The 24,984-nt window shown below is 58.1% G+C and overlaps 2 protein-coding genes and 1 long non-coding RNA gene across 9 annotated transcripts in view; 2 read left to right on the forward strand and 1 right to left on the reverse strand.

Annotated features, from left to right (window-relative positions):
* Positions 1-10,630, forward strand: part of DGCR2 (DiGeorge syndrome critical region gene 2) — an 85,585-nt gene extending 74,955 nt beyond the window's left edge. For all 6 annotated transcript variants that reach the window (XM_055253618.2, XM_055253622.2, XM_055253621.2 and 3 more), the window contains 3 exons: positions 4,924-5,076; positions 5,612-5,848; positions 7,798-10,630. In XM_055253618.2, coding sequence (XP_055109593.1) covers positions 4,924-5,076; positions 5,612-5,848; positions 7,798-8,054 — 647 coding nt within the window. In that variant the 3' untranslated portion in view covers positions 8,055-10,630. The remainder of the gene's footprint in view (positions 1-4,923; positions 5,077-5,611; positions 5,849-7,797) is intronic.
* Positions 10,631-11,515: 885 nt separating this feature from the next.
* LOC129468308 (uncharacterized) lies at positions 11,516-14,417 on the forward strand. Its single transcript, XR_008652598.2, has 3 exons — positions 11,516-11,819; positions 12,986-13,080; positions 13,926-14,417. It is a non-coding gene; the product is annotated as an uncharacterized lncRNA (long non-coding RNA).
* A 1,224-nt stretch (positions 14,418-15,641) lies between these two features.
* LOC129468291 (protein FAM246C) lies at positions 15,642-23,465 on the reverse strand. 2 transcript variants are annotated; one of them, XR_008652584.2, is made up of 2 exons: positions 16,505-23,460; positions 15,642-16,222 (listed from the first exon to the last, which is right to left on the reverse strand). XR_008652584.2 is itself a non-coding variant. In XM_055253665.2 (2 exons), the coding sequence occupies exon 1, from the start codon at positions 17,248-17,250 to the stop codon at positions 16,570-16,572; it is 681 nt and encodes a 226-aa protein (XP_055109640.1). In that variant the 5' UTR covers positions 17,251-23,465; the 3' UTR covers positions 15,642-16,222; positions 16,554-16,569. The 2 variants fall into 2 exon arrangements, 1 of the variants encoding a protein (XP_055109640.1); XM_055253665.2 differs by having other exon boundaries at positions 16,554-23,465.
* Positions 23,466-24,984: the final 1,519 nt, after the last annotated feature.

The raw sequence follows: 24,984 nt of genomic DNA on the forward strand, positions 1-24,984 counted from the left end.
GATGACCCATTTGTGGGCATGTATGGCCTAAAGAGCCTGCCCAGCCCCAAGTACTTCTTAGCAGAGCAGGGTCCTTAGTGCATCTGGGTGGGCCCAGAGCAGCTGCAGCCCTCTCTCCTGCACGGCCAGAGCAACTTAGCTGGGCCCTGCTCTGCCCACCCTGTGGCCATGCTTCCATGGGCTCCTGACTCTCCTAGGGCCTTCTCCTGGAAAGTGCTCATACTGCATCAAGAACCGAGACACTATCACCAAAACTGGAGACTCTGGGAATAGGATGTCATGTGTTAAGCATCAGAATGTCCTCTTCAACAAGCTGAGAGTGTCTACTCTTGCCACCCTGTCATTATTGTGCTCAAGGTCAAAGCCAGTGCCAGAAGGCAGGAAGAAATGAAAAACCATCCAGGCCAGAAGGGAAGAAATGAAACCATCTCCCTTGGCAGATCACATGATTGCATAGAAAATCCTAGGGAATCTACAGGAAAGTTATTAGAACTAATAAGTGTGTTTAAGCAAGGTCTCCAGATATAAGGTCAACATAACAAAAATTCATTATATTTATATAATCTATCTGTAATGGTTGAAAATTGAAAATTTTGAGAAGAGTACCATTAATAATAGCACCAAAAAACATGAAATACCCAATTATAAATAATATAAAATATGTGCACATTCTGTTTGCTGCAAACTGTAAAACCGTGATGAAAAAAATCAAAGGCTTAAATAACAGGAAATATACCATGTTTATGGATCAGGTGTCTCAATATCATTACGAGGTTAACTCTTCCTAAATTATAGATTCAGTATAATCCCAGCCAAAATTCTAGCAGACATTTTTGTAGGTACTGACAGGCTAATTCTAAAAATCAGGTGGAGCAGGCGTGGTGTCTCGCACCTGTAATCCCAGCACTTTGGGAGGCCGGGGAGGTTGGATCACTTGAGATCAGGAGTTTGTGACCAGTCTGGCCAACACGGTGAAGCCCTCTCTCTACAAAAAATACAAAAAATGAGTTGGGTGTGGTGGTTCATGCCTATAATACCAGCTACTCAGGAGGCTGAGGCTGGAGAATCACTTCAACCTGGGAGGTAAAGGTTACAGTGAGCTGAGATCACGCCACTGTACTCCAGCCTGCGTGACAGAGTGAGACTCCATCTCAAAAAATAAAAATAAAATAAAAGTTAGGTGGACTGGGTTCAGCAGCTCATGCCTGTAATTTTAGCACTTTGGAAGTCTGAGGCAGGAGGATTGCTTGAGGCCAGGAGTTCAAGACCAACCTGGCTAACATAGCAAGACCCCATCTCTTAAATAATAAAAAGATAGATAAAAGTTGGTGGAAAGGCAAAATAATTAAAATAGCCAAAGTAGTTTTTACAAAGAACAAAGTTGGGGGATCCATGCTACCTAATTTATGAGTTACTGTACAGCCATAGTAATCACAACAGTATGGTATCGATGAAGGAATAGACACATAGATCAGTGGAGCAGAACAGTCCAGAAATAGTCCCACAGTACATATAATCAGGTGATCTCTCGTTTTTGTTTGTTTGTTTAAGATGAGTCAAGTGCAGTAGTGAGAACGGGAAACGAGTACAACAAGGAGTTTGATCTGTTACTGACTGTGAACAATCAATTGAGATGACTCACTACCTTCAGACCAGCCTAATCTTTGACAAAGGCGCAAGAGCAGTTCAGTGGAGAAAGGATAGACTGGTGCTGGGACAGCAGGACATCCATATGCCAAAAAATACAAACCTTACACTGTCCCTCCTACTGTATGTAAAATTTACTCAAAATGGTCATAGACGCAACTGTAAAACCTTGAACTATAAAGCTTCTAGGAGAAAACAGAGAGAAATCTTTGTGACCATGGGTTAGGCAACATTTTCAGCATGATCCTTAAAAAAACAGACAAATTTGGCTTCATCAAAATTGAAAACTTCTGTTCTTTGGAAGACACTGTTAAGGAAATGAAAAAATAAGCCCCTGACTGAATCAAAACAAATATTTGCAAAACACAAATCAAAGGTCTGTATTCAGAATACATAAAAACTCAATAATAAGAAAACAAAACAACGCTATTGAAAAATGGCTTTAGAAGATTTAAATTATTACACTTTACCAAAGAAGTTATAGGATGACAGGCACCTGAAACGATGCTTAGTATTGGCCATTAGGGAAACAAACTAAATCCACGTGGGGTACCACCCCTGCTCGAAAGGCTAAAGTAATGAAACTGACAGCACCAAGTGCTGACCAAGGTGCAGAGCAGCTGAAACTCATGCTGCCCTCTGCCCCTGCTTACTCTGCTGCTGTCAGGCAGCCCTGATATGATGAGGTTCCCAGAGACATGGTGAGGTGTTTGGCTGGTGCAGCTGCCAGGCACAGAGCCCACACTGGGTTCCTGGTCTCAGCTTCTGATCCCTGCTGACCTTCTGCTCCCCTTGGTTTCTCTGATGGAGATTTTGAAACTGTTACCACTTAACCAAGCTCGATGAAACGGTGAGCGCCTTGTCACTGGAGCTCTTCTTGCACAGGCTGGATCCTCTCTCTGGGAGCTGCAGGATAGCTGAGAGACAAAAGACAACCCCAACTGCACAGCCCAGAACTCCATGGAGGGATCAGCCCTATCAAGGGGCCTCTGGGGCCCCTGGGCTGGCCTCTGGCTTCTGGGGCAGGCTCTCTTCTTTGTACTTGACTACAAGTGGCTTGGTTCTGAGAGATGATTATTTCCGGTCCCCACCTTGGAGGGACAGTTGGGACCTTGACCATGTCCTTGGGTTTATTTTAGAGCTGATTAAGAGTTAGTCATTGCAAAGGGGCTGCTTTCTTAGGAGCTCCCCTGGGATCACTGAACTGGCCTCCAGTGAACAGGCACATCGCCAGTCCCTGGGCCACTAGGCTTTCTCCCACTGATGAGCGTGCCCTTGAGACCGGAGGAGGGTCAGAGGCATCAGGAAAAGCCGCTAATTGGTGAGAGGATGTATCCTCACATATTCACTTCATGTGTCGTCAGCAAAAAATGCAGCTTTTGGAGATGCTTCCTGGCCACGTGGGAGGAGGGCAGGAGCTGGCGCTGCCATCTGTGTGGGCATGGAGTGTACTGGGCTAGCAGGAATGGCTTGAGGGCTCTGGGAACCCAGCCACTCACATGGGGGTTGTGAAGTGTCTCCTTGGGGCAGGCAGTAGGGGTCCTGCCTGCCGAGATTGTTGCAGAGGTGGGAGTGGCCACTCCTAGCTTAGGAGGGTCCCTGCTGGTGTGGGGTCCTCCTGCTTCCAGGAGCTGATGGGTCACTCCTCGTTCTGAAGCCTCCCTGGCCTTCACTCTTGGTCTGTGGAGGCAGCTACTTCTGGGACCACTTCCTGGTTCCATTATTCTGTGACTTCTGTGAGTTGCCAGTTTACCCAAGTCAGGAGTGCATGGAAGTGCCAGCCATGTTATAGATGCATGGCTGGTACAGATTCTCCCTTCATGCCTGCTACCACTCACATCATCTCTGCCTCCCCATGGGCAGCTCATATCGAGCCCCTATCGCCAGTGTGCACTGCACCAGGGCAGGGTGTCTCCCTCTTGGTGCTGTTGACATTTGGACCAGATATTGTGTGTTGAGGGCTGTCCTGGAGGATGTTGAGCAGCACCCCGGCCTCCACCTGCTGAATACTAGTAGCATCCCAGCCAAGTGGTGGCCACGAAAAGCGTGAAAGGGTCCAAGAAGAGCAGAGGAAGGCGCAGCAGCTTAGACCAGTGCTCCTTGGCGTCTAGCCTGGCTGGGACTCAGCTTCATGGCCCCTCCTGCCTACTCACCCAGCAAAGAGGTGGAGTCGGGTCCACCCAGCCCTCCTACACCTGCGCTTGGTGCATGTGTACCCACTGTGTGGGTGTGGCTGAGCCAGGAGAGCATCTCAGTGGGAAGGTGTGGGACCCAGTGCTGTGTCCAGGTCATCTGCACGTGTATGCCAGGGCTGGGTGTGTCAGGGGATGCGCATTTTCTCTGCCATGGCTTGTTAAGGATTGGAGTGACAGGCTTCACTCCCAACCACAGCAGAAGCTCATTTGTGAAACGATACACGAGTTGACCGTGCGGCTGCCAGCAGGGGCTCGCTGTCCCCCATACAGTCCATCAGGGAGTTGTGGCAATCGCAGTCCCAAGTGTACCTTGTACTGTCACTTCTCCCAGTCTGTCACTACCTGGCCCAGGCCTCTGTCATTCCCTTCTCTGCCACGGCAGGTCCTCCTCCTGGCTTCCTGATGCCCTGTGCTACTCCCTTGCAGCCTGTCCTCCCCACAACAGCTGCCTGAGCCAAGCTCCGCAGGGACGTCGCCCCCACTCCAAACTGCCAGCAACTGTCATCCTTGAGACCCCTGCCTACCTGGCCAACCCTGGCCTCCTACCAGGACAGGGCTGTCCCTCACCGCCCCCTGGCTCATTCTTGCTGGGCAACTGAGCACCTTCCTCCCAAGAGCCCAGGCCTCAGACAAAAGGAAGGCTGCTGTTGGATGGACGTGGGAGGCCTGTGCACAGCCCTGGCCCCTGGAAAAGGATGTGCACCTCTGCAGGAGGGCAGCTCCCCAGCCACACTTGGGGTACACAGCACATGAGCACAGCCTCCTAGGAGTGCTGGTCCTAGGACAGGAAACCCTACTTTGCTCCAGTGATGGTCAGAGGGGCATTGGCACACAGCAGCCTCAGGGGCCATGGTGAGATGCTCCTCCTGACCTGGGATTCGCTCTTCTGCTTCTGTGCTGTCACCATGTTCTTGATTTTGAGTGGCCTTATTTCACATGTATCCTAAAGATGGTTGGGTACAGGGAGACACTGTGTGCCTCGTCCACACAGCCCGCCTGGGCAGGAGGACGACAGCGTCCCCAGCCTAGCACAAGGGTGGCCCCCCTTCTCAGAGCGGCCATTTCCTCCCCTCCCCCTCAGATGGCAACAGCCTGTTCGACTCCATGGCCAGCGGGATGCGCCTGGTCGTCAGCTGCATCTCCTCCTTCCTCATCCTGTCACTGCTGCTCTTCATGGTCCACCGGCTGCGCCAGCGGCGCCGGGAGCGCATCGAGTCCCTGATTGGAGCAAACTGTAAGTGCCCTCTAAGGGCCACAACCCTGGTCCCCATCCCCACCCCAGGTCACCCCATGTCTCCATGAGCTCCCCAGCCCTGGACAGAGAGGGGCAGGGGCAGGGGCAGGTGGAGGGCCCCCTGGTCAGGTTTGAAGGCCACATGTTGTGGGGTCTGTGTCCTCACCTGTGGGCCAGGAAAGTTCTTGTCAAGACCCTCCTTATTCCCACCGAGCCACAGGGTGGGCAGAACTTGGAGGCCTCTGAGGGTCAGAGGCCCGGATCACCCCCTAGCTGGAGGGGTGTGGGCAGCCAGAGGCTGGGTCTGACAGAAGTGTCAGCCCAGAGGGACAGATTGGTGTGGTGAGGGTGGGACATGCCACGGAGCACAGTGGGGGTCTCATGGGGATGCCGAATGTGGCCGAGGGGTAGGCAGCGGGGCACAGGTGTGTGCTCAGGGACGGCAGGCCCAGCCTGGGGGTGGGGGGCTCAGGAGCCAGGCAGCCTGCCCCCAGTGACTTGTCTCTGTTCCCGTTCCACACTTTTGATGGCCCAGTGCACCACTTCAACCTCGGCCGCAGGATCCCTGGCTTTGATTACGGCCCAGACGGGTTCGGCACGGGCCTCACGCCGCTGCATCTTTCTGACGACGGAGAGGGTGGGACTTTCCACTTCCACGACCCTCCACCTCCCTACACGGCATACAAGTACCCGGACATCGGCCAGCCCGACGACCCCCCGCCGCCCTACGAGGCCTCCATCCACCCGGACAGTGTGTTCTATGACCCTGCAGGTGCCTAACTCCCCAGGGAGAGGGAACACCTTGTCAAGTAACCTGGCATGTGGGGCTGAGCCCAGCACTCTTGCCCAGCTGCAGAGGCCTGGGGCCTCACTTCTTTCCGGCTTTGTCTTTGGTTTTTCCTTTAAGGCTTCTCCTGGGGCTGCCCATGCAGAAGGGGTCCCGATCTCCCTGCCTGGCTGCCCTTGGCGATCTGTGCAGAAGAGCTCTGAGGAGGCCTGGGACCCCTCCCTCCTACCTCCTTCCTTTCTGTGAGCACTTGTCAACTGGGCAGCCCTCAGGGCCCTCAGCCCAGCTCTAGAGACCTGGGGAGCCGGACACTGGTGGTTGTGAAGACAGGGCTGGCCCAGACCCAGGAGCCAGTCACTTGTCTGTAAAGACACGTGAGCTAGAGACACCATGGTGACAGCCCCTCGTGTCATGTCAGGAGGCAGCTCTGTGAGGTGGGAGGAAAGCGTGGCTTCTGTGCTACTGGCCCATAGTTGGGAGTCTGCCACCCATCTGACAGTGGGCGCCATTCCTCAAGGCTGTGTAGCTAAGGAATGGCAGGCCCCTGACCCCTGGCCTGTCCCTGTCTGGTGAGCAATGCAGGTGTCCCATCCCATCTCCCTGTGCATTAGGCCCCCGAACACACACAAACCTGTAGTGTATTTGGCAGGCAGTGCCACCCCAAAGCGGCTGGCTCCTTGTATGCCCACCCATCTCAGCAGAATGGGCGTTGTGAGGCTGGTGCTGCTGTGCCGAAAGGTCTGTCCTGTTCGTTTGTTTGGTCAGCTGCCACAGCTCTTGCATGATCTGGAGATGCAGAAAAGACTTGCATTTGACCCCTGCCCTCAGGACACAGATTGTCACAGTCTTCCAGGGTAGGACCAGCTTCCTGCAAGGGATGCCGGTGGGTGGCAGCAGATCCCAGACACCTCTGTGGGCCAGGCTGCAGAGCAGGGTGGGGGCTGTGAGGGGCTGGCCAGGAGGGACGTGTGTCACTGGGGCCTTGTGCTGTCAGCTTTCAGAGACGGCCTGTGGTAATGACAAGCAGGCAGCCCAGGCACAGTGGCTCACACCTGTAATCCCTGTAATCCAGCACTCTGGGAGGCTGGGGCGGGAGGAGGGGTCTCACTATGTTGCCCAGGTTGGTTCGAGACCAGCCTGTGAGACCTCCATCTCCACAAAAAATTCAAAACTAGCCGTTCATAGTGGGCACACCTGTAGTCCCGGTTACTGGGCAGGCTGAGACTGGAGGATCACCTGAGCCCAGGAATTCAAGGCTGTCATGAGCCATGGTCACATCACTGCACACCAGCGTGCAATCTTCTAAGATTCTATCTCTTAAAAGAAAAAAAAAAAAAAGTAAGTAATAAAGATCGGGCAAAACAAAGCGAGTCGACTCCCTACCACACAGCCTGCCTTGGATCAGAGCTTCCTGCAAACACCTGTGTGGTTTTCCAGGCGGCTCACTGCAGCCCTGTTGCCCTCACTCCGGTTGCCACATTCCAGCTGCAGCCCTGAATGTTCTTCCACCCACCTGGGCCCAGTGCCTCCCTGATGACAAATGCCCCTGCCTTCCCGCTGAGCCGGGTCTTCACCCTTACTGAGTCTGAGACAGTTTCCCTTTGGGCCTCTGTTCTAGTGACTGCTGGTTAGTGTGTCTCCCCTACCTCACACCAATGGTGGGACAGGCCCGTGTCTGCCGTTTTGAGATGTGCCCTGCACCTCGCATATACCAGGTTCCCAGCCACAGGGAGCAGTAGGTACAACAGGTGTCATGTGGGACAGGCTCCTCCTTCAAAATCTGAGGCCTGGGGGAGCCATCCAGGTCCTGCTCACCACCCAGCTGCGGGGGGGCCTTCAGGCAGGAGGAGTATCTCCTGGTTCTGCCCAGCTCCCCTGCATTCCCTGTGCCAGGCCCGTACCTGCCTCTGACACCCCTCTGTCTCTTCCTGCAGACGATGATGCTTTTGAGCCTGTGGAGGTCAGCCTGCCAGCCCCTGGGGATGGTGGGAGTGAAGGTGCATTACCCCGGCGCCTGGAGCAGCCTCTGCCCACTGCGGGGGCCTCTCTGGCAGACCTGGAAGACTCTGCCAACAGCAGCAGCACCCTGCTTGTGCCCCCTGACCCTGCCCAGAGCGGGAGCAACCCAGCTGCAGAGGCACTGCCAGGGGGCGGCCGCCACAGCCGCAGCTCCCTCAATACTATGGTGTAGACGGCCCAGCCTATACCCCAATGGTCTGGGAGGATCTGTCTGTTGTTGAAAACACCGGTCACTGGGGAGACTTGAATGGCCCCTGTCCCAGCCTGGACACGCACTGCCGCACATCACTGGCGGGCACGCGTGTGTACATAGAGACCACAGCCCGCCTCCTGCCAAAAGAAGTGATGGCCTGCACCGAGCTTCCTTGAGGGCTTCAGAAACATGCATAGCTTTGGATCACTGTCTTCTCCTTTATAAATGGCAGAAGAGTGACAAAATTCGTTCAGACCACACATGTCAAAGGCAGGGAATGAAGAAGGTACTGTGGGCCATGGCCACGCCTGACGCATCTTTGGTGGGCCTGCTCGGTGCAGTGCGCTGTCCAGAGACACCTGCTGACCCAGTCTGGGACGGGCACAGCGGGAGCTGCCACGGTGCCCCTTGCTGGCCGCCCTCAGGAGGGGGGGCCTCTGGACTGTCAGTGTGGTGTAGGCAGTGGGTCTGCTTCAGGGAGGCAGCCTCTTGACTTTGCCACAACGGCTGTACTGACGATGGCCCCCACACGCCCAGCTGTGAAAATCAAGGCGACCCTGCCCCTGGCTGGGAGCTCCCCTGGGGCTCTGGAACCTGAAGCCCTGAGAAGGAGAGCTTGGAAGGAGGTTGAGCTCTTCACTGTGTTTTTCCATCTGGGCTCTGCAGCCCAGCTCTGCGGCAGGAGGCCTGACCCCACCCCGTCAGTCCCTCCCAGCATCGCTGTGCATGGCTCCCTCAGGAAGAAGCTCTGGAGTGGGGCCGAGGCCCCACATGCTCTGCTGGGGTCTGGGGACTGAGCTGCCTCCTGTCTCTCCACTCTGGAGTCCTGGGCTCTTGCCTCCTGTTGAATTGCCCCTGGGCCTGCCCCCGGCCCCGTTTGTGCCATAAAGGGTTGCTTCATTGCAGGAGGGGTGGCTAAAACCACCATCCTGGGCTGCATCTATCTCCTTAAAGTCCACTCCTTACATCACCGCCACTGCTGCAGCTCAGTGTCCAGCGGCCGCATGCACACCTTCCAGCCCCTCCTCAGCAGCGCAGGGGCTGGGGGCCCTTCCTGGCACCCTTTTGCCTGATGGACCCTGTTGCCTGCTCCTGGGCAGTGGTTTTGTTGCCTGACATAGGGCCTTTAACATTTCTGAGGTTTGGAGATTAAGCGGGTTCTGTGCGATTTTTAGCACATCCATATCTTTTCTACGTTGTATGTCTGGATCTTTCCTTTGTATGTTTGTGTCTCTGTGTGTGTATGTGGCCAAGCGTTTGCAGGTGAGGGTGGCACATGGAACTTCGCGGGTCAGTTGGGGGCCCACTCTTCCAGGGCCATCGATGCATCCTGGGCTATGCTGAGGCAGTGCTGTCTTGCTCAGTCTTTCCAGACCAGCAGGTGGCAGCACCTGGGAGCCCTGGCCGAAGCATGCAGTTCTGTGGCGCTGCTCAGGGACGGACTCCATGCACAGTCCACTTCTTGACACATTCTCACACTGTGGCTGGAGACCCATTTTTTCCATCTCATATGGAATGAGAATCTTGAGTTGCCCACAGACAGACTTGACCTTTGTGCCAGAGCTGTCCAGAGCTGTGAGTTTTGTCACTGAATTGCCTGTCCCTGAGCTTGGCCTGCTGGAGCATGCTGCTAGAGGCTGTGTGCGGGCAGGCTTGTGCTCCTCTTGGAGAAGGGCTGCTACTTAACAAGTCCTGGCCACAAGAGTCCCCCGTTGGCTGCAGAGGACAAAGCAGGAAGCATGTCGTGTATCCCACATGCACTGGGGCAGGGCAGCCAGGTTCCAGAGCAGCAGGTATGTGCATTATGGGTGCCAGATGGCCAGTGAGGGCCCGAGGACCACACAGCAGAGTCCCCCACGGGCCTGAGCCTGAGAGCTCAGAGGGTTCCTGCCAGGCCTCAGAACTGTGTGTGCGGGACAGGGTGGCTGGCACAAGATGTGTGGGACTGGGATGCTTTGGGGACCAGAGGAACAGTAGGGCCGGTCAGACGTGTAGGGGGCAGTGAGGAAACGGGGTAAAGTGGACCATGCAGGCTGCAGAGGGTGGGCCTTGGGCTGGCCAGGGGTTGCTGGGTGGCCCCTTCCCCATGGGCCTCCACAAGCACTCAGGCTACTGGCACGTCAGGCCAGGCAGAAGGTCCACATGGCAGGGCTGCCTGGAACACCGCTGCCACTGTGGCTCCAGGAGGCCCTTGGGGGCATGAGGAGAGCTGGACTCGCTCATCTGTCTTTGCACCGCCATCCAGAATGCCCCCTTTGCAAGGCCTGCTGCAGCCCCCAGTCTGACCAGCAAGTCCTGGGGTCACCCTTGCTGAACCTTGTGCTCCAGGGGTCCTCCTCCCCCAGGACCACCTTGCCACGGTTTCTCAGAGCCCAGGTGCCCTCTGACCTGCCATGTGGAGGTGGGATTTGATACTGTACATTGTCTTGATGCCTGTTTTTTTATGTTTTCCTTTCATTAAGGGTTTTTAGTTTTTGGTTGGGTTGACACTAACTTTTCTTAAGATGCTGTGAGAATCATTTCATCCAAATGCCAAATAAACTTGTGTTCTGGAAGAGGCATGGTCAGTCCTTGGTGTGACCCCCACGGCTGCCACAGGCTAAGGTGGAAGAGGCTGGGTACCCACCTTTCAGCAGAATGTTCCTAGGATTTGCAGCCCTTGCAGGCGTCCAGCAAACCCCTTGAGGACCAGGCAGAGCTGAGCCTGGAGCCCCCAGGTGGGGTGTGCAGGGAGAGCAGCAGCCCTGAGCTGCCTACAGCTATCCTGCAGCACCCAGCCCTGCTCGGGGCATTGGCTGCTGCCTTGGCAGGTGTTGCTGACATGCACAGGATCCACATAGAGGCAGGGCTGCTTGACACCATCATGGGACGGGGTGGTGGGGCAGGGCTTGGAACCTGGCCGTCAGCCCCATTTCCTCTAAGCTCCCCTTATCATATGGGTGGCTGGAAACAGCCCCTCCCTCCAGTCCAAGCCACCTAGTATTACTGAGTAGCCTAGGTCCTCTAGGGCCTCTTCACACATGTCCAGCAGTGCCATCTCTAGGTCTCAGAGGGTAGGGGGCCCAGGAAGTGTGATTGCATGCCCTGCTCTGGGGGCACTCCAGGTGTGTATACTAGGGGGGAAGGCCTGCGGCCGGACACGAGAGGGGTCAGGGTTAGGAAAGGAACTGGTAAGTCCCTTGGCAGGGATGGGAGCCTGAAGGATGTGGCCCCTCATTTTTTATCCCATCTGCTGGGGCAGGAGTGGAGTGGTGGTGTTGAGTCCCGGGCACACAGGTCACTGTCAGCACTCTGGACAGAGCCCCGAGCCCTGCCTCTGGGTAGGGGCGGTCTTCCCATCCCCAATGTGGGTAGGGCCCTGCCCTCTGGCGATTGGAAAGAGGCGTGGGGTGCAAAGAAGTCCCCTCCTCTGACCTCCTGCAGGGCTCCGTCTTGGCCTGGATCCGCAGGGGAGCCTGGGTAGGAGGGAGGCTGTGGTCTTGGGGTGGCAGTTCGGGCCCACAGCGGGGCAAGAGATGTCCTACACCTTCCTCCCATCCTTGCCCCGAAAGTCATGGGCGCTGGGGTCCAAGGTGCCCTCACTATTTGACCTTTCTTGCTGGTGGCTTTGGCGTGTCATTCTGGTCCCCAGCCTGTTTCCTGGACTGTAAGTGGGGATAATAATAGGTCACCCCTCCCCTGCAGGATTAACCTCAGTGATTGTTGCTGGCATTCAGTGCAGCCCTGGGACCAGAGCACACCTGGGTGAGTTTGGAGCGCTGGCTGTCTTCCTGGTGGCCCTGCCTGGGCACCGACCCCTCCCACCCTCTCAATAGCCACGCCCCTAGCCCAGCTAGCTAATGAATAAATATGTAGCAGCCAGGCCAGCAGCCTGGCTCCGCAGTCTAGCCACTTTCTAGTCCTTCCTAGCTGCAGCTGCCCCCGAGCCACGCGCGCCCCTGGCATCATGCTCGCCTTGCGGTGCAGCTGGTGTGGCGCAGACTCTGAGAGTGTGCACCAGGACTCTGCCCATCTGGTCTCCAATCTACCCTCTTGCCACGCTCCACCACCCCTTAGGTCTTGCCACTGGGAGTGGGGAGGGACTTGGGGGAGAAAATACCGGGGTAGGGGTGACAGGAGAGAAGGTTCTTCACTGGCCTCCCCTGGCCTACTTCATTCTTGGACCCCATCTGATGGGATGGGGCTTGGAGAGGGCCCAGATGACTGGCCTCTCAGCTCAGCCTCCTGCCCACTGTCTCTATAGATGCCTGGTGCTACGACTCCCAGGACCCCAAGTGTGGTGAGGACAGAGTGTCACGTGAGGCTGTGTGAGATCAGTCTGTCTTGGGACCACCAGAGCATGTGCCAGTGGTGCAAGAGTGGCCAAGAGACAGTCTGCACCCTGCACTCTGTGGCCTTTGCAGGTTTCTGTCTGTAGTCTTCTGCCCCAGTAGACTGACTGGGCATCAAGTGCAAGTGCGTGACTGTCCCCCTGTATGTGAGTCTGGGCCTGCTGTGATCGCCGTTCCTGAGTCAAGGCTGGTGTGCCTGTCACTGTGGCCAGCCCAAGTGTGTGCAGGTGATAGAGGTCCCAGTGTGGGTGTGCAACTGTGTGCCGGAGACCCTTCCGCCTTCATCTCACCATGGGGCAGCCAACCGGGAGACTAGATGGCTAGGTCAGATGCAGGGTACAAGAGAAGGGGGGCGCTGTGACCTGTTCAGGTGTGGGGGAAGCAGGGAGCTGGGTTTCCTGAGGCTGGGCTATCCTCTGGGTGTATGGGGGCCACTCTGCTGCACCCCCAGGCTGCCTCCCTGACCCCCCCCACCCCAGAGGCCCCAGTCCTTGTTCCCACAGGCCCCACCCACTGGAAGAAGCTGGCCCCTGCCTGTGGGGGCCCAGGCCAGTCCCCCATCGACATTGACCTTCACAGGGTCCGGCAGAACTCTACCCTAGGGCCCTTCATCTTCCGAGGCTATGACTCAGCATCTCCAGGCCCTTGGACCCTGGAGAATGACAGCCACACAGGTCAGCACCCTGTGGTCAGGACCCCTCCTAGGCAGGGGCAGGAGCCCCACACAGGGCATGAGAGCTCCCGCGTGTACACAGGGACCAGGACCCCCTACACACGGGAGCTGAGACGCTCTACAGGGCCAAAAACCCTCCACGGGGCTAGCTTCACAGGAAAGGAGCATCCTCACACAGCAGCCCAGATGCGCCCTCTGTGTAGGTGCCAGGTCCCACCCTACAACTCACAACCAGCCATGGCCCCTGAGGACCAGGAGTCAGGGTCTCTGGCAGGGCCAGGATCCCTGACCACACACAGCTGGGCTCAGAGCCCCACCCCAGGAGGGCTGCCCTCTGCCCTCTTCCATGCCATGCTGGGTGTGGCGGGGGAGGGTTTCCCCTGCAGTCTGTGGAGCTCTGCTCTGCTGACCAGCAGGAGTCCTGGACACCATGGGTTCAATTCCATGGAGGCAGTGGGGCCCTACTAGGGAGCAGCCTGGCCTGAGGAAGGGCCTCTGCTCATACCGTGTGCCCTAATGGCACAAGGTGGGCAGGTGGTGAGGTAGAGATGGTGTCGTGTGCCTCCTCCCCTTCATTGCTACTCTGAATGGACACTGATCCTCAGAACCACCTGGAGATTTGGGAGGCTGGGCTGCTGTTACCTGTCTACTGCGCACTGCAGCTGCACTTCAACTGGTGGGGGGTGGCCCGAGGCGAGCAGACTCGGAGCATAGCCTGGACAGGCAGCGCCAGGCCATGGAGGTAGACTCGGGCACAAGGTGGGGTGGCCGGAGTGCTCCCACGGGGGTGAGAGAGAGCAAGGTGGGGGCAGCTGGGTATCTCCCACGATCTGTGCCTCCCCCCAGATGCACGTGGTCCATGGTAACACAAAGTGCCAGAGCATGGAGGAGGCGCCACATCACGGTGATGGGCTCGAGTGCTGGCCGTGCTGCTGGCGGTGCTGCTGGCGGTGAAGGTGGGGCTGTGATTCTATGTATGTTATGTATGTTTCCAAAAAAGGGGTCCGTGGGGATCCTGGAAGTGGACAGGCCAGGCCTGTGGAGTCTGTGGGGGATCTCTAGGGTCTGTAGGATCTGTGGGAGGATGGGGCGGTGGGAATGCCTGAATCGGCAGAGTCGGTGGGGGCGAGAACCCTCCAGCCCATTTCCCAGATGCCAGATGCCTCCTGCCACTGGGAGCCTCCTGCTTAGAGTACCCCAGCAGAGTTCCCTCTTCAGAGACTCCCCCACTCAGAACCCCTCGCACTTGGAGCCCCTCCCAGGAGCAGGACTGTAGCAACACCAATTTCTGCGCCATAGTGTCGGGCTTGAGGAAGGTGCCTGAGCCGGGTGAGGAGCCATCCGGTCGTTTTCCGGCTGGGGGGGTGCTGGGGATGGCGCCAGCAGGGCACGGGGAGGCTGGTTCCAATCCCCCTCCCTCCGCCGCCCGGGGGCCTCAGTGAATCTGATGTCCACCTTCCCGCTGGCGTCGATGCGGCCGAACACCTCGAGCTACTATCGCTTCGCTGGGTCGCTGACCCCGCCTGACTGCGAGCCTGCGGTGCTCTGGACCGTCTTCGAGGACCCCATACCCATCCAGTGGGTGCAGGTGGAGCCACCGTCCCCCCTCGCCCCCCACACTCCTCCCCGGGCCTTGCCTGGCTCCTCCCGCAGGCGCTGCCCCTCTCCCACCCCATTTTGATCTCTTTGCCCCAGATGACCTGTTCCACACCTTGCCCCAGGCTGGACCCTCCCACTTTCACCCCATACCGCTCACGGATAACTTCCGCCCATACCGCTCACGGATAACTTCCGCCCACAGCTGCCTTTTTTTTTTTTTTTTTTTGAGATGGAGTCTCGCTCTGTCGCCCAGGCTGGAGTGCAGTGGCACAATCTCAGCTCACTGCAAGCTCCGCCTCCCGGGTTCACGCCATTCTCCCGCCTCAGCCTCCAGAGTAGCTGGGACTACAGGTGCCCGCCACCACGCCCGGCTGATTTTTTGTATTTTTAGTAGAGACTGGGTTTCACCGTGTTAGCCAGGATGGTCTCGATCTCCCGACCTCATGATCCGCCCGCCTCGGCCTCCCAAAGTGCTGGGATTACAGGCGTAAGCCACCGCGCCTCGCCCACAGCAGCCTAAGGGGCACGCAGTATTGGCCTCCCCCAGAGCCTCGGTCCCCGCGGCAGACCCCCGCTCTTCCCCCACCCTAGCAGGTGTGCACTGCGCTCTGATGGGCCTGGGGCTCAGCTTGTGGTTCTGTCAACCGTGGGCGACCCTCCAAGTGAAATAATGAAACAATGCACAGAGTGACCTTAGCCTAATGTGGCCTGGAGGGGGTGGGTGCGTGACCCGGCGCGGTCCCCCACTGCAAGAGGGGCATTTCCTGCCCTAATCCCACTGAGGCCTCAGTGTGCCTGTCTGTTCCGTGGGAGCCCTCTGAGTGACCCTCTCCTACCTCACCAGAACCCGGGCCTCTCCAGTTCCTCTCAGAGGGAGAAGGGCCTCCACCCTCATCCTATATATTGTGTCTGAATCCCCTGGTCAGATGGAAGGAGAAAACCTAGCATTCAGAAATTCCACCATTAAGCCAAGATTACATTGTTTTATTTTAAAACTAAGCTGGGTGACCAACCCAGGGACACTGTGCTCTGCTAAATGATGACTCCAGCTACATTTCCCGAGGCCAAGAGATGAGAAGCTGCTGGCTCCAGGCGCCGCTGCAGGCTGCTCTGGCTGCAGGTGGAGGGCTGCCTGGTGTTCCGAAGCCATGCCCCAGTGCCTCCCTGGGAGTTCTGCTGTGGAGTCTGCGTGGAGGGTGACTCTGGAGAGATGTTTGTGTCCAGGTGGCTGCCTGTGGTCTGGCTAAGGGGTGAGTATTCTTGGTGTCACTGTCCAAAGCAAAGCTGGGTCCACGGGACACAGACTAGGTGAGGCTCTGTCCAGGTGATGCTGTCCAGTGAGAGGGGGTTGCAGTCAGAGTGAGGCTGACCGGAGGCCGCTGTCCAGTCGGTGCCGTGTGGAATGTGATCACATACTGGTTGACACCATCCTGAGGGACATCACCAGCTGCGTGTCTCAGCCGCCCTGTGTCCCTGGGTTCTGTGCCCTTGTGTGTGGTTTGACATTATTCCAGTGCGTGGAGACCCTGCCTCCTCACTGAGACCTTGAAAGAAAAAACTGCAGTCACCCCAAGGAAGGGGAGTCTCGGCTGTTGCCCTGGAGGCTGACCCAGACCCAAGGCCCAAAGGCCCAGCTCTAAGGTCCAAAGGGGCTCCACCCCGTTCTCTAGCCGGACTCAGTCTCTGGCAAAGACCCCGGCTGCCATCCACACTCCCCAGACGCACGTGGCCCACCCCCTCCCTCCAGGACCAGAGCCGTAACTGGCGGCACCCGGGCACCCTTCTGACTCAGAGCCACACTCCACGAGGGGGACCAATCTGCTCACTTGCCCCGTCCTGGGGGTACCAGAGTAGCCAGCGGGACGCCTTCCGCACCTCGCCTAGGCCGCCCTTAGTCCCCGCCACCTTGCGGGGCCCCAGGCGGCACTGGCATCTTCTTGTGGTTCTTCCTGGCCGGGGCTCGGTGCGCTCCGCCTTCTGCTGGGCCGTCCGGGGCGTCGTCTGCGGGCCTGGAGGCGGCGACCAGAGCGCTCACGGTGCCGAGCGTCCGCAGCAGGGTCCGGCCGCGGGGCTTGCGGCGGGCAGGCGGGGACGGCGGCGGCAGCGGCAGCAGCAGCAGCGCGCGCAGGTCGTCCAGCTCTGCTCGAAACTCCGCGCGCAGCGCCTCAATCCCGGCGCCGAGCTCCGCGCGCACTGCCGCCAGGCCCTCCTGCAGCCGCAGCTCGCTCACCTCCAGGACCCCCGCGGGGTAGGTGGCCCCGCCGCAGGGCTCCCCGCATACCGAGCACACGGAGCCGCGGCTGTGCGCGCCGGTCCTCTCGCCCGCGCCCGCCGCCCCGACCTCCGCACGCTCCACCAGCTTCAGCAGCCGCGGCACCTCCGACCGCGAAGCCGCTTCGGCCCGGAGCTGGCCGCGCAGGCGAGCCAGCCGGCCCGGGGCTCGGGCGTCCTCCTGGCCCGGCCCATTGGATTGCGGCCCCGGGTCCCGCCGGCGGCCCGTGCCGCGCCGCAGCACCTCGGTGGGTCTGTACGCACTACGCGCCTGGGCCCACGGGCGGCCGGGCTCCGCCATCCGCCCTGCTGCCTCCACCGCCGCCAGCGCCCGGGATGGCTGGGAGCCCCAGGCTGCAGCCTAGCGACCGCTGGCGCCGAGGCGACGCACCGTGGAGGGAGCCCGCGGGATGGCTGTGGGAACGGCCAAAGCCCTGGGGGTTCCGGCCTGTGGTGCAGGGAACCCCGGCAGGGCCGGGTCCCGGGCATCCCAGTTCCCAGGGGACCCTGCGGGAACGACGACGTTGTGGGCAGGTCCTCACAAAGGGCATGGCCCAGTTTCTGGGCATAGGTGACATGGAGCATCGCCAGCCGAAGACCAGGCACCACCCGCTAGACACGAGTCAGGAACTGAGCTCACATTTTACACTGGAAGCTACTGTCTCCATCATAGTCAAGGGAAGGCCAGGAGTGGTCATGGACCCCACAGCCCTTTTCAATGGCTCAGGGCGACGTCCTTCCATGTGGTCCGGGCCATTATCTCCTCACCCTGTCCCCTAGTCCACATAGCTGGAGGAATCCATCCAGGTGGCATCTCCAGCCCCAAGCTGCTGGCCCTTCCATGCGAGCTCTTCAGGGTCTCCCTTACTCTCCAAGGCGGCCCGCCTAGGGCCTCTGGAAACCCCTGGCCATCTCAAGCTGGGTTTTTTGTTTTGTTTTTATAAACAGGATCTTGCTGTGTTGCCCAGGCTGGAGTGCAGTGGTGCAATCATAGCTCACTTCAGCCTCCACCTCCTGGACTCAAGCGATCCTCCCACCTTAGTCTCCTGAGTAGATGGGACTACAAGTGTGCACCACCATGCCCGGCTAATTTTTTTTAATTTTTTAACTTTTTTTTTTTTTGTAGAGATAGGGTCTCACTGTGTTTCCCAGGTTGGTCTTGAACTCCTGGCCCCAAGTGATCCTCCTGTCTTGGCTTCCCAAAGTGCTGGGATTACAGGCATGAGCCACCATGTCCAAGCCGGTCTGTGTCTTTAACCTCCTCTAATCCAACAGTCTTCTTCATCCTTCTGGGTCTTTGCAGAGTTCCTCTCCCCCTGACCCCCGCCATTTTCCTGGTGGTTCTCACTTTTCCCACTTAGGTAGGGAAACGTTCCATGACCACCCCATCCCACACTGGGGACCTCGAGCCCCTCCTCCACAGCACCCTTCACAGTTGTATTTAAATGACTCTGTCTTCCATCCACCTACTGTGGGGTCTCTGAGCCCAGGGCTGGGTCATTTCTCCTGGGCCTAGTGTGGCACTAAGCATGCTGAGTGCTAGCCTGCACAGAGGCCAGGCCCGGGTGGGCCCCAGGACACAGCTGTCAGTGGCTGTCTTGCCATGGAGTGGATGAATCAGCAGGGCTGGGATCCTCTCCCATTTTACAGGAGGAGGCTGGGGAGAGGAGCCCACCAGCCCGTCCACCTCTGCAGCCTGGCATCTGAGGCCCTCATGGCATCCCTGCTGGTCTGCCTTCCTCTGCAGCCCTTCCACCCTGTGGAGCCCTCACTACTGCACCCTATTCCTTCTCACCCCAGTGCCTCTGCATAAGCAGTGCTGCCTGTGGCCACCACAGGGCCCTAGGTACGGGCAGAGAGTAGTATGCCCCACACAGCATGCTGTTCTCCCTGTACCCCCAGGGGCTAGTTAGCACTCTGGGTGTCCTGGACCCTGGGGCCTCCCTCAGCAAATTGTGGAGGGTGGCCTGGCATGAATCCAGACAGGTCTGGGAAGGGACATGGCAAGACAGCCCCTGGAAGCTGTGTCCCCAGGTCCACCAGGGTCTGGCCCCTGCAGGTCAGTGCACGTGTGCATGTGGGGGTGGGGGGGGGATTGAGGGGACTGCTAATACTGTCCTCAAGCAGCTGCTGAGGAGAAGGCTGGGTCCCTCCAGTCATGTTCATCAGCTCAGTCACTCCCTGCAGCCCGGCTCTCTGGAAGGTGCAGGAGGAGGTGAGAGTTGGGCACTCTGTCAACCCCTCAGACTTCCCCATTCCTGCTGAGTCACCCGTCCTCTGGGACCTCCAGCAGCTGGCTCTACTGATCCCTAGAGCCTCATTAGCCATTCTCTCCCTCCCCCCAGTCATGAAAACACTGCCAACAAGAGAGCCCTGGGTTCTTTTCCCCAGCCCTGCTGGAGACGGGCTGTGTGACCCAGGGGCTCTGCCCTCTCTGAGCCGAGTCTTCACCTGTGAAATGAAGAGATCTCTGATGTCCCCAGGAGGGGTGACAGGGAGGCCTGGACGGTGGAAAAGGTGCAGGAGAGAGTCCAGATTTGCAGAAAGAGCTGTTAGTTTTGTGATCTCTGCCTGGAGGTTTATGGACAGGCTGGAAGAGAAGCTGAGCCTTTGCAATGAGTCCAGATTAGGGCTTGTTCCTGCAGGGGCTACAGATGTGGGGGCTGGCACTTGTGGCAGAGGGTCCCAAAGTCATGGGCATAGAGAAGACAGGTTGGCAGAAGCAAGGGCAGAATGGGAGCGGGGTCCTGGGGACCCTGAGGACTGCAGAGGTGTCTGTGAGGGGTGGACATGCAGGCGTGTCAGCACAACCCTGAGCCCGAGCTTAAGTGCAGGGATGGCCATGCAGCAGGTGGTGGGGACCCTGGCTTGAGCTTCATCGGTAGCGGGGCTAGGGTGGACACCGGGGACTGGCGGAGAGGAGATGGGGTGGGGGCTGGCCAAAGCAGTGTGTCCCTCAGGGAGCGTGGCAGAGCGGGGCGCGCACACAGGTCTGCTCTCCAGTTCCTCTGGGAAGTTCCTCAAATGCAGCCAGCCCCAGCTGCCCCTGGCACAGAGGAGCCGACTGAGGCTCCAGTGCAGGGCCTGCTCCTTCCCCTCCTGTTTCCGTGTGCCCTGGGCCAGGGGCCAGGCACGGTGGATGGAGAGGCTGGCTGTGCCTGTGGGAAGCCACCCGCTCCCAGGGCTGTCCCTGGGCCCAGGCTGTAGCTCTGTGCATTCAGGCTGGGTGGGCGACTAGCCACCTTGCCACTCAGTAATGCATTCACAGTGGGGGGTCAGAGGAAACCCCAGGCTCCTCTGCTTAGCTTGGCCGGGGGTCCCGATGGGGCAGTCTCTCCGAGTGACTTGTCATCCCTTTGGTGCTCTATGGCTATTAAATAAAACTTGGCAGCCACCTTGGCTGGAGGTTTTATGTCCCAGAGCCCAAGGGCAGTTGGGAGCCAGGGGAGCGCTCAGACGGCAGGGCCAGGCGAGCTGTGTGTGTGAGAGGGGGCTATGGGGGCCTCTGAGAGCTGCTGCAGGGACCCGGCAGGACGGGGGTGGAGGCAGAGTGTGACTATAGCTTCATGGTCATCAGGGTGGATGTAGAGATGCAGGCAGAGTCCTTGAAGCTGGCTCAGGGGTCTGTGTGGGGAGCGGGCACACCCACCAGGGGCCTGAGGGTAAGCAAGGCAGGCAGCAGGGTCTTGGAGCTGCCTCCCAAAGGTTGTGGGGAGCCCCAGGAAGAGCAAGGAACAGGAGCAGCCGGCAGGTACGGTTGATCTGCCCTGAGGTCCCGGATACACTAGTCGGGACAGGAAGGCTCATCTTGGAGCTGGTCCTGGAGGGGCCATGTGGGTCACGGCCCCTGGCCCTCTGCTCAGACCAGAGCACAGGACACTTGTCCATCCTTTGCTGCTACTGTGCTGCTTGCTCTGGGAGCAGCTGCTGCTGGGCCTTTGGAGGAGGAGGGAGGTTGGCCTGGCTGGGGCCCAGCCCCTGTGCCCAGCCTCTTAGAAGGGGGTGATGGTCCTTTTAGGCCCCAGGAGTGCAGGCTGCATAGTGGGGCCTCTGTACACATAAGCTGGCAGGTCTGGCTGGGGCTTTGCTCAGGACACTGGGTACTGGGTTCTGGGTTCACAGGCCTCATGAAAACACCTAGCCTCAGTTTCCTCATCTGTCAGGACCAGCAGCTGGCTGGGAGGGTGTGTGTTACCATGGCAGCGGCCAGCTTAGTCTACTTTAGGAGACCTTGCCTCCCAGACACCTGTGCTGACCTCTTCTTTGAGAGCTCAGAGAGGAGATGACTTGTTCCAGGTCTTACTGCAGGGTCTGGGGCTTCCTGTGGGGACTCAGGCACACCTTGTCCCTGAATACCCCTGCCTTGCCCACTAGGCCCTGGAACTGTGCCCCGGCCTCCTATGGCACTGGCTAGCCAGATCTCTGGGAACTGTCCCAGGGCAGGTGGCTCTGCAGGAGGCCAAATGATTACCCAGCAATGGCCTTGCCTGATGTGGGTAATGAGCTCATTAGCTGGTGATGACCTTGTTTGTCTGTTCCTGGCATCAACAGCCTCAGCTCTCCCTGCAAGGAATGTCTAGCCTGGGGTGGGTCTGACCAGTCTGTGCCACAGGCCCCAGAATCCCAGTCTGCATTGCACGGGGTATTGGGCCTGCCAGCATCTACCTGTATGTGCCTGAGGGCCCAGACTCAGCCCCCGGGGGGAAAACTCCGAGCTCCTGATGGACCCCTCCCAATTGCACAACCTGAGCAGGTAAGCCCTGACCCACTCTGGGCCTCACTCTCACCACAGCTGGTGACAAAGATTCTCTGCTTGGTCAAACTTTATTGAGGCTCCTGAGCCTTCTCCTAGGTACATCTGAGCACTTCCTTATAAACTCTAGTTTTCGCAAGAATCCTGCAAAGTCAGTTTAGCGAGAAGCCCCCCATCCTTGACATCTGATTGGGTTCCCCCTTGTCCCCCAGGTGCGGTCTGACCATCCTGGCTGGCCTTCAGCAAGAATCCTGTTACGGGAGTTTAGCCAGAATCCCTGGCTGCTGATGTTTCCTCTTAGTCACTTTCCACGCGCTGCCCCCCACCCTGCTCCTTGACTGTCAGATCCCACTTGCCCATGCTGTCTTCCAGGCTGAGCCCAATCTCTTACCCACTGCAGAATCTCATGGCCATGGTCCCTCATACCTAGTGACATGGTCCTGAATACTCTTCCCTACAGAGCTTTAGCAAGTGTCATTTTTCTTATTCTTTTTTTTTTTTTTGAGATGGAGTCTCACTCTGTCACCCAGGCTGGAGTGCAGTGGCGCCATCTCGGCTCACTGCAACCTCCGACTCCCTGGTTCAAGCGATTCTCCCGTCTCAGCCTCCGGAGTAGCTGGGATTATACATACCCACCACCATGCCCAGCTAGTGTCATTTTTCATTGAATTATTTTTTTTAACAGTGGGGACTAAAGAGGGTCCGCAAGCAGGGCTGCTGCTGGGCACCATGGAGGGCCGCCTGGCGAGACATGCCCCAACATACAGGGGTCCTTGGGGGCTCCCCTTCCCCTGCCAGCTGGGCTGGGGTCTCTTGTGTCAGGATTGTCCTCACCACCACTTGGGGATGGACCTCCACTGTCATCTCAGGGAAGGGGCCAGGGAGGGGAGTGTACATGCTGAGCAGGCCTGCCTGAGGCCTCTACTATCCCAATGCAGCCCCCAGTATTTAGACCTGCCGCCACTGACCTGCTCCCTCTTGCCCATCATTCCAGGAACTTCCTGCTCCACGCCTGCGCACATCCTGTCCCGAGGCCAGCTCCCCCTGCTCAGCCTCAGGACACAGCCACCCACCCTCCCAGGAGCACCTTCCCTGCCCCTGTGGCTTCCTGCTGGCACTCTCTGCACTGGGTGCTTCCTCCTGGTGTGTGGGGCCCTAGTCTCTGTCTCCTGTCGGATTTGACTTCTACCAGAGCAGGGACCTCCCTGAGTCCTCATGGCCCAGAAAAGTGCCCAGCATGCAGTAGGCACATCATAAATACCTGTCTACTATCATGTGGTGAAGTGAGTGAAGACATCTCACTAAAGATGACATTAAAGAATAGGGCATAGGGCTTGGCATTCAGTAGGCACACAGTACATGATGGCTTTGTTATTTCCAGCCTGGGGTTGTGTTCATGCCTCAGTTTCCCACCTGGCCTGACAGGAGGGGCTCAGCTGCTGGGCTGGCTGTGTCTCTGTGCCCCTTGCCCAGAAATGCCTGAGGAGGGGCAGGGTCCTCATCCCAGCCACATCCTAGGGGTTCCCAGCCCTCCGACCTTGAGGAGCCGTGGGAGGCGAAGGCTGCAGCCACCCTGCAGCACTGCAAACACAGGCTGGGGTGGGAAGGGGGGTACAGAGGGTGTGCACAAGGAGCAGGGGGCAGGGAGAGGGTGTGCACATGGAACCGGGGGAGGGAGAGGGTGTGCACATAAAATGGGGGGAGGGAGAGTGTGCACATGAGGTGAGGCAGGGAGAGGGTGTGCACATGAGGTGAGGCAGGGAGAGGGTGTGCACATGAGGTGGGGGAGGGAGAGGGTGTGCACATGAGGTGGGGGAGGGAGAGGGTGTGCACATGGGGTGGGAAAGGAGGGAGAGGGTGTGCACATGGGGTGGGAAAGGAGGGAGAGGGTGTGCACATGAGGTGGGGGAGGGAGAGGGTGTGCACATGGGGTGGGAAAGGAGGGAGAGGGTGTGCACATGAGGTGGGGGAGGGAGAGGGTGTGCACATGAGGTGGGGGAGGGAGAGGGTGTGCACATGAGGTGGGGTAGGGAGAGGGTGCGCACATGGGTGGGGGAGGGGGAGGGTGTGCACATGGGGTGGGGGAGGGGGAGGGTGTGCACATGGGACCGGGGGAAGGAGAGGGTGTGCACCTGAGGTGAGGGAGGGAGAGGGTGTGCACCTGAGGTGGGGGAGGGAGAGGGTGTGCACATGGGGTGGGGGAAGGAGAGGGTGTGCACATGAGGTGGGAATGGAGGGAGAGGGTGTGCACATGCGGAGGGGGAGGGGGAGGGTGTGCACATGGGTTGGAGGAGGGAGAGGGTATGCACATAGGACCAGGGGAGGGAGAGGGTGTACACATGAGGTGGGAAGGGGTGTGCAGAAGAGGCGGGGGGGGGGGAGGGAGAGGGTGTACACATGGGGTGGGAAGGGGTGTGCACAAGAGGCGGGGGGCAGGGAGCGGGTGTGCACATGGGGTGGGGGAGGGAGAGGGTGTGCACATGGGGTGGGGGAGGGAGAGGGTGTGCACATGGGGTGGGGGAGGGAGAGGGTGTGCACATGGGGTGGGGGGGTGCCAGGATGTGGCTGCACCTGGACCCTTACCACTCCCACCCACCCCATGGAACCCCCTCTGAGCCCTTACGCCTTGGCAGGTGGGGTGAGGAGCTTCAGTACAGGTCTCTACCCAAGATTTGCACCAAGTCATGTCAGTCACTGGTGCACATCCTTGTAACTGACACCCACATCAAGGTCTTTCCTCTACATCTTCCTGTCTCAAGATGAGAACGCTTGATGGTGGTTCTCTTATGTTACGTGTTTACTGGAGTGTGTGATAACACATGAAATAGTATGTAACATCTACGTCAGCCAAAAGCATAAGGACTGCCTGTCTACCCAACCAGCATTTATCCCCGTATCAGCACAATGCTTCACTCCCTTCTCTCCAGACAGGCCTGATTTGTATGTTTCTCTGGCTTTTTATAGATGTTTTTCTAAGTATGTGGTATCTTGAAACGCATAGTTTGGCTTTGATTGTCTGTAAGTGTTATAAATAAAAATGGTATACTGTACTTTTAAAAAATTCTTCTAGATTAATATACTTAAGTAAAAAATGGTATTCTGTGTACTGGCTGGGCTCCGTGGCTCACGCCTATAATCCCAACACTTTGGGAGGCTGAAGTGGGCAGATTACTTGCGGCCAGGAGTTAGAGACTAGCCTGGCCAACATGGTGAAACCCTGTGTCTACTAAAAATACAAAAATTAGCCAGATGTGGTGGTGCACACCTGTAATCCCAGCTACA

The sequence above is a fragment of the Symphalangus syndactylus genome, chromosome 18, assembly GCF_028878055.3.
Source record: "Symphalangus syndactylus isolate Jambi chromosome 18, NHGRI_mSymSyn1-v2.1_pri, whole genome shotgun sequence".
Classification (NCBI taxonomy): Eukaryota; Metazoa; Chordata; class Mammalia; order Primates; family Hylobatidae; genus Symphalangus; species Symphalangus syndactylus.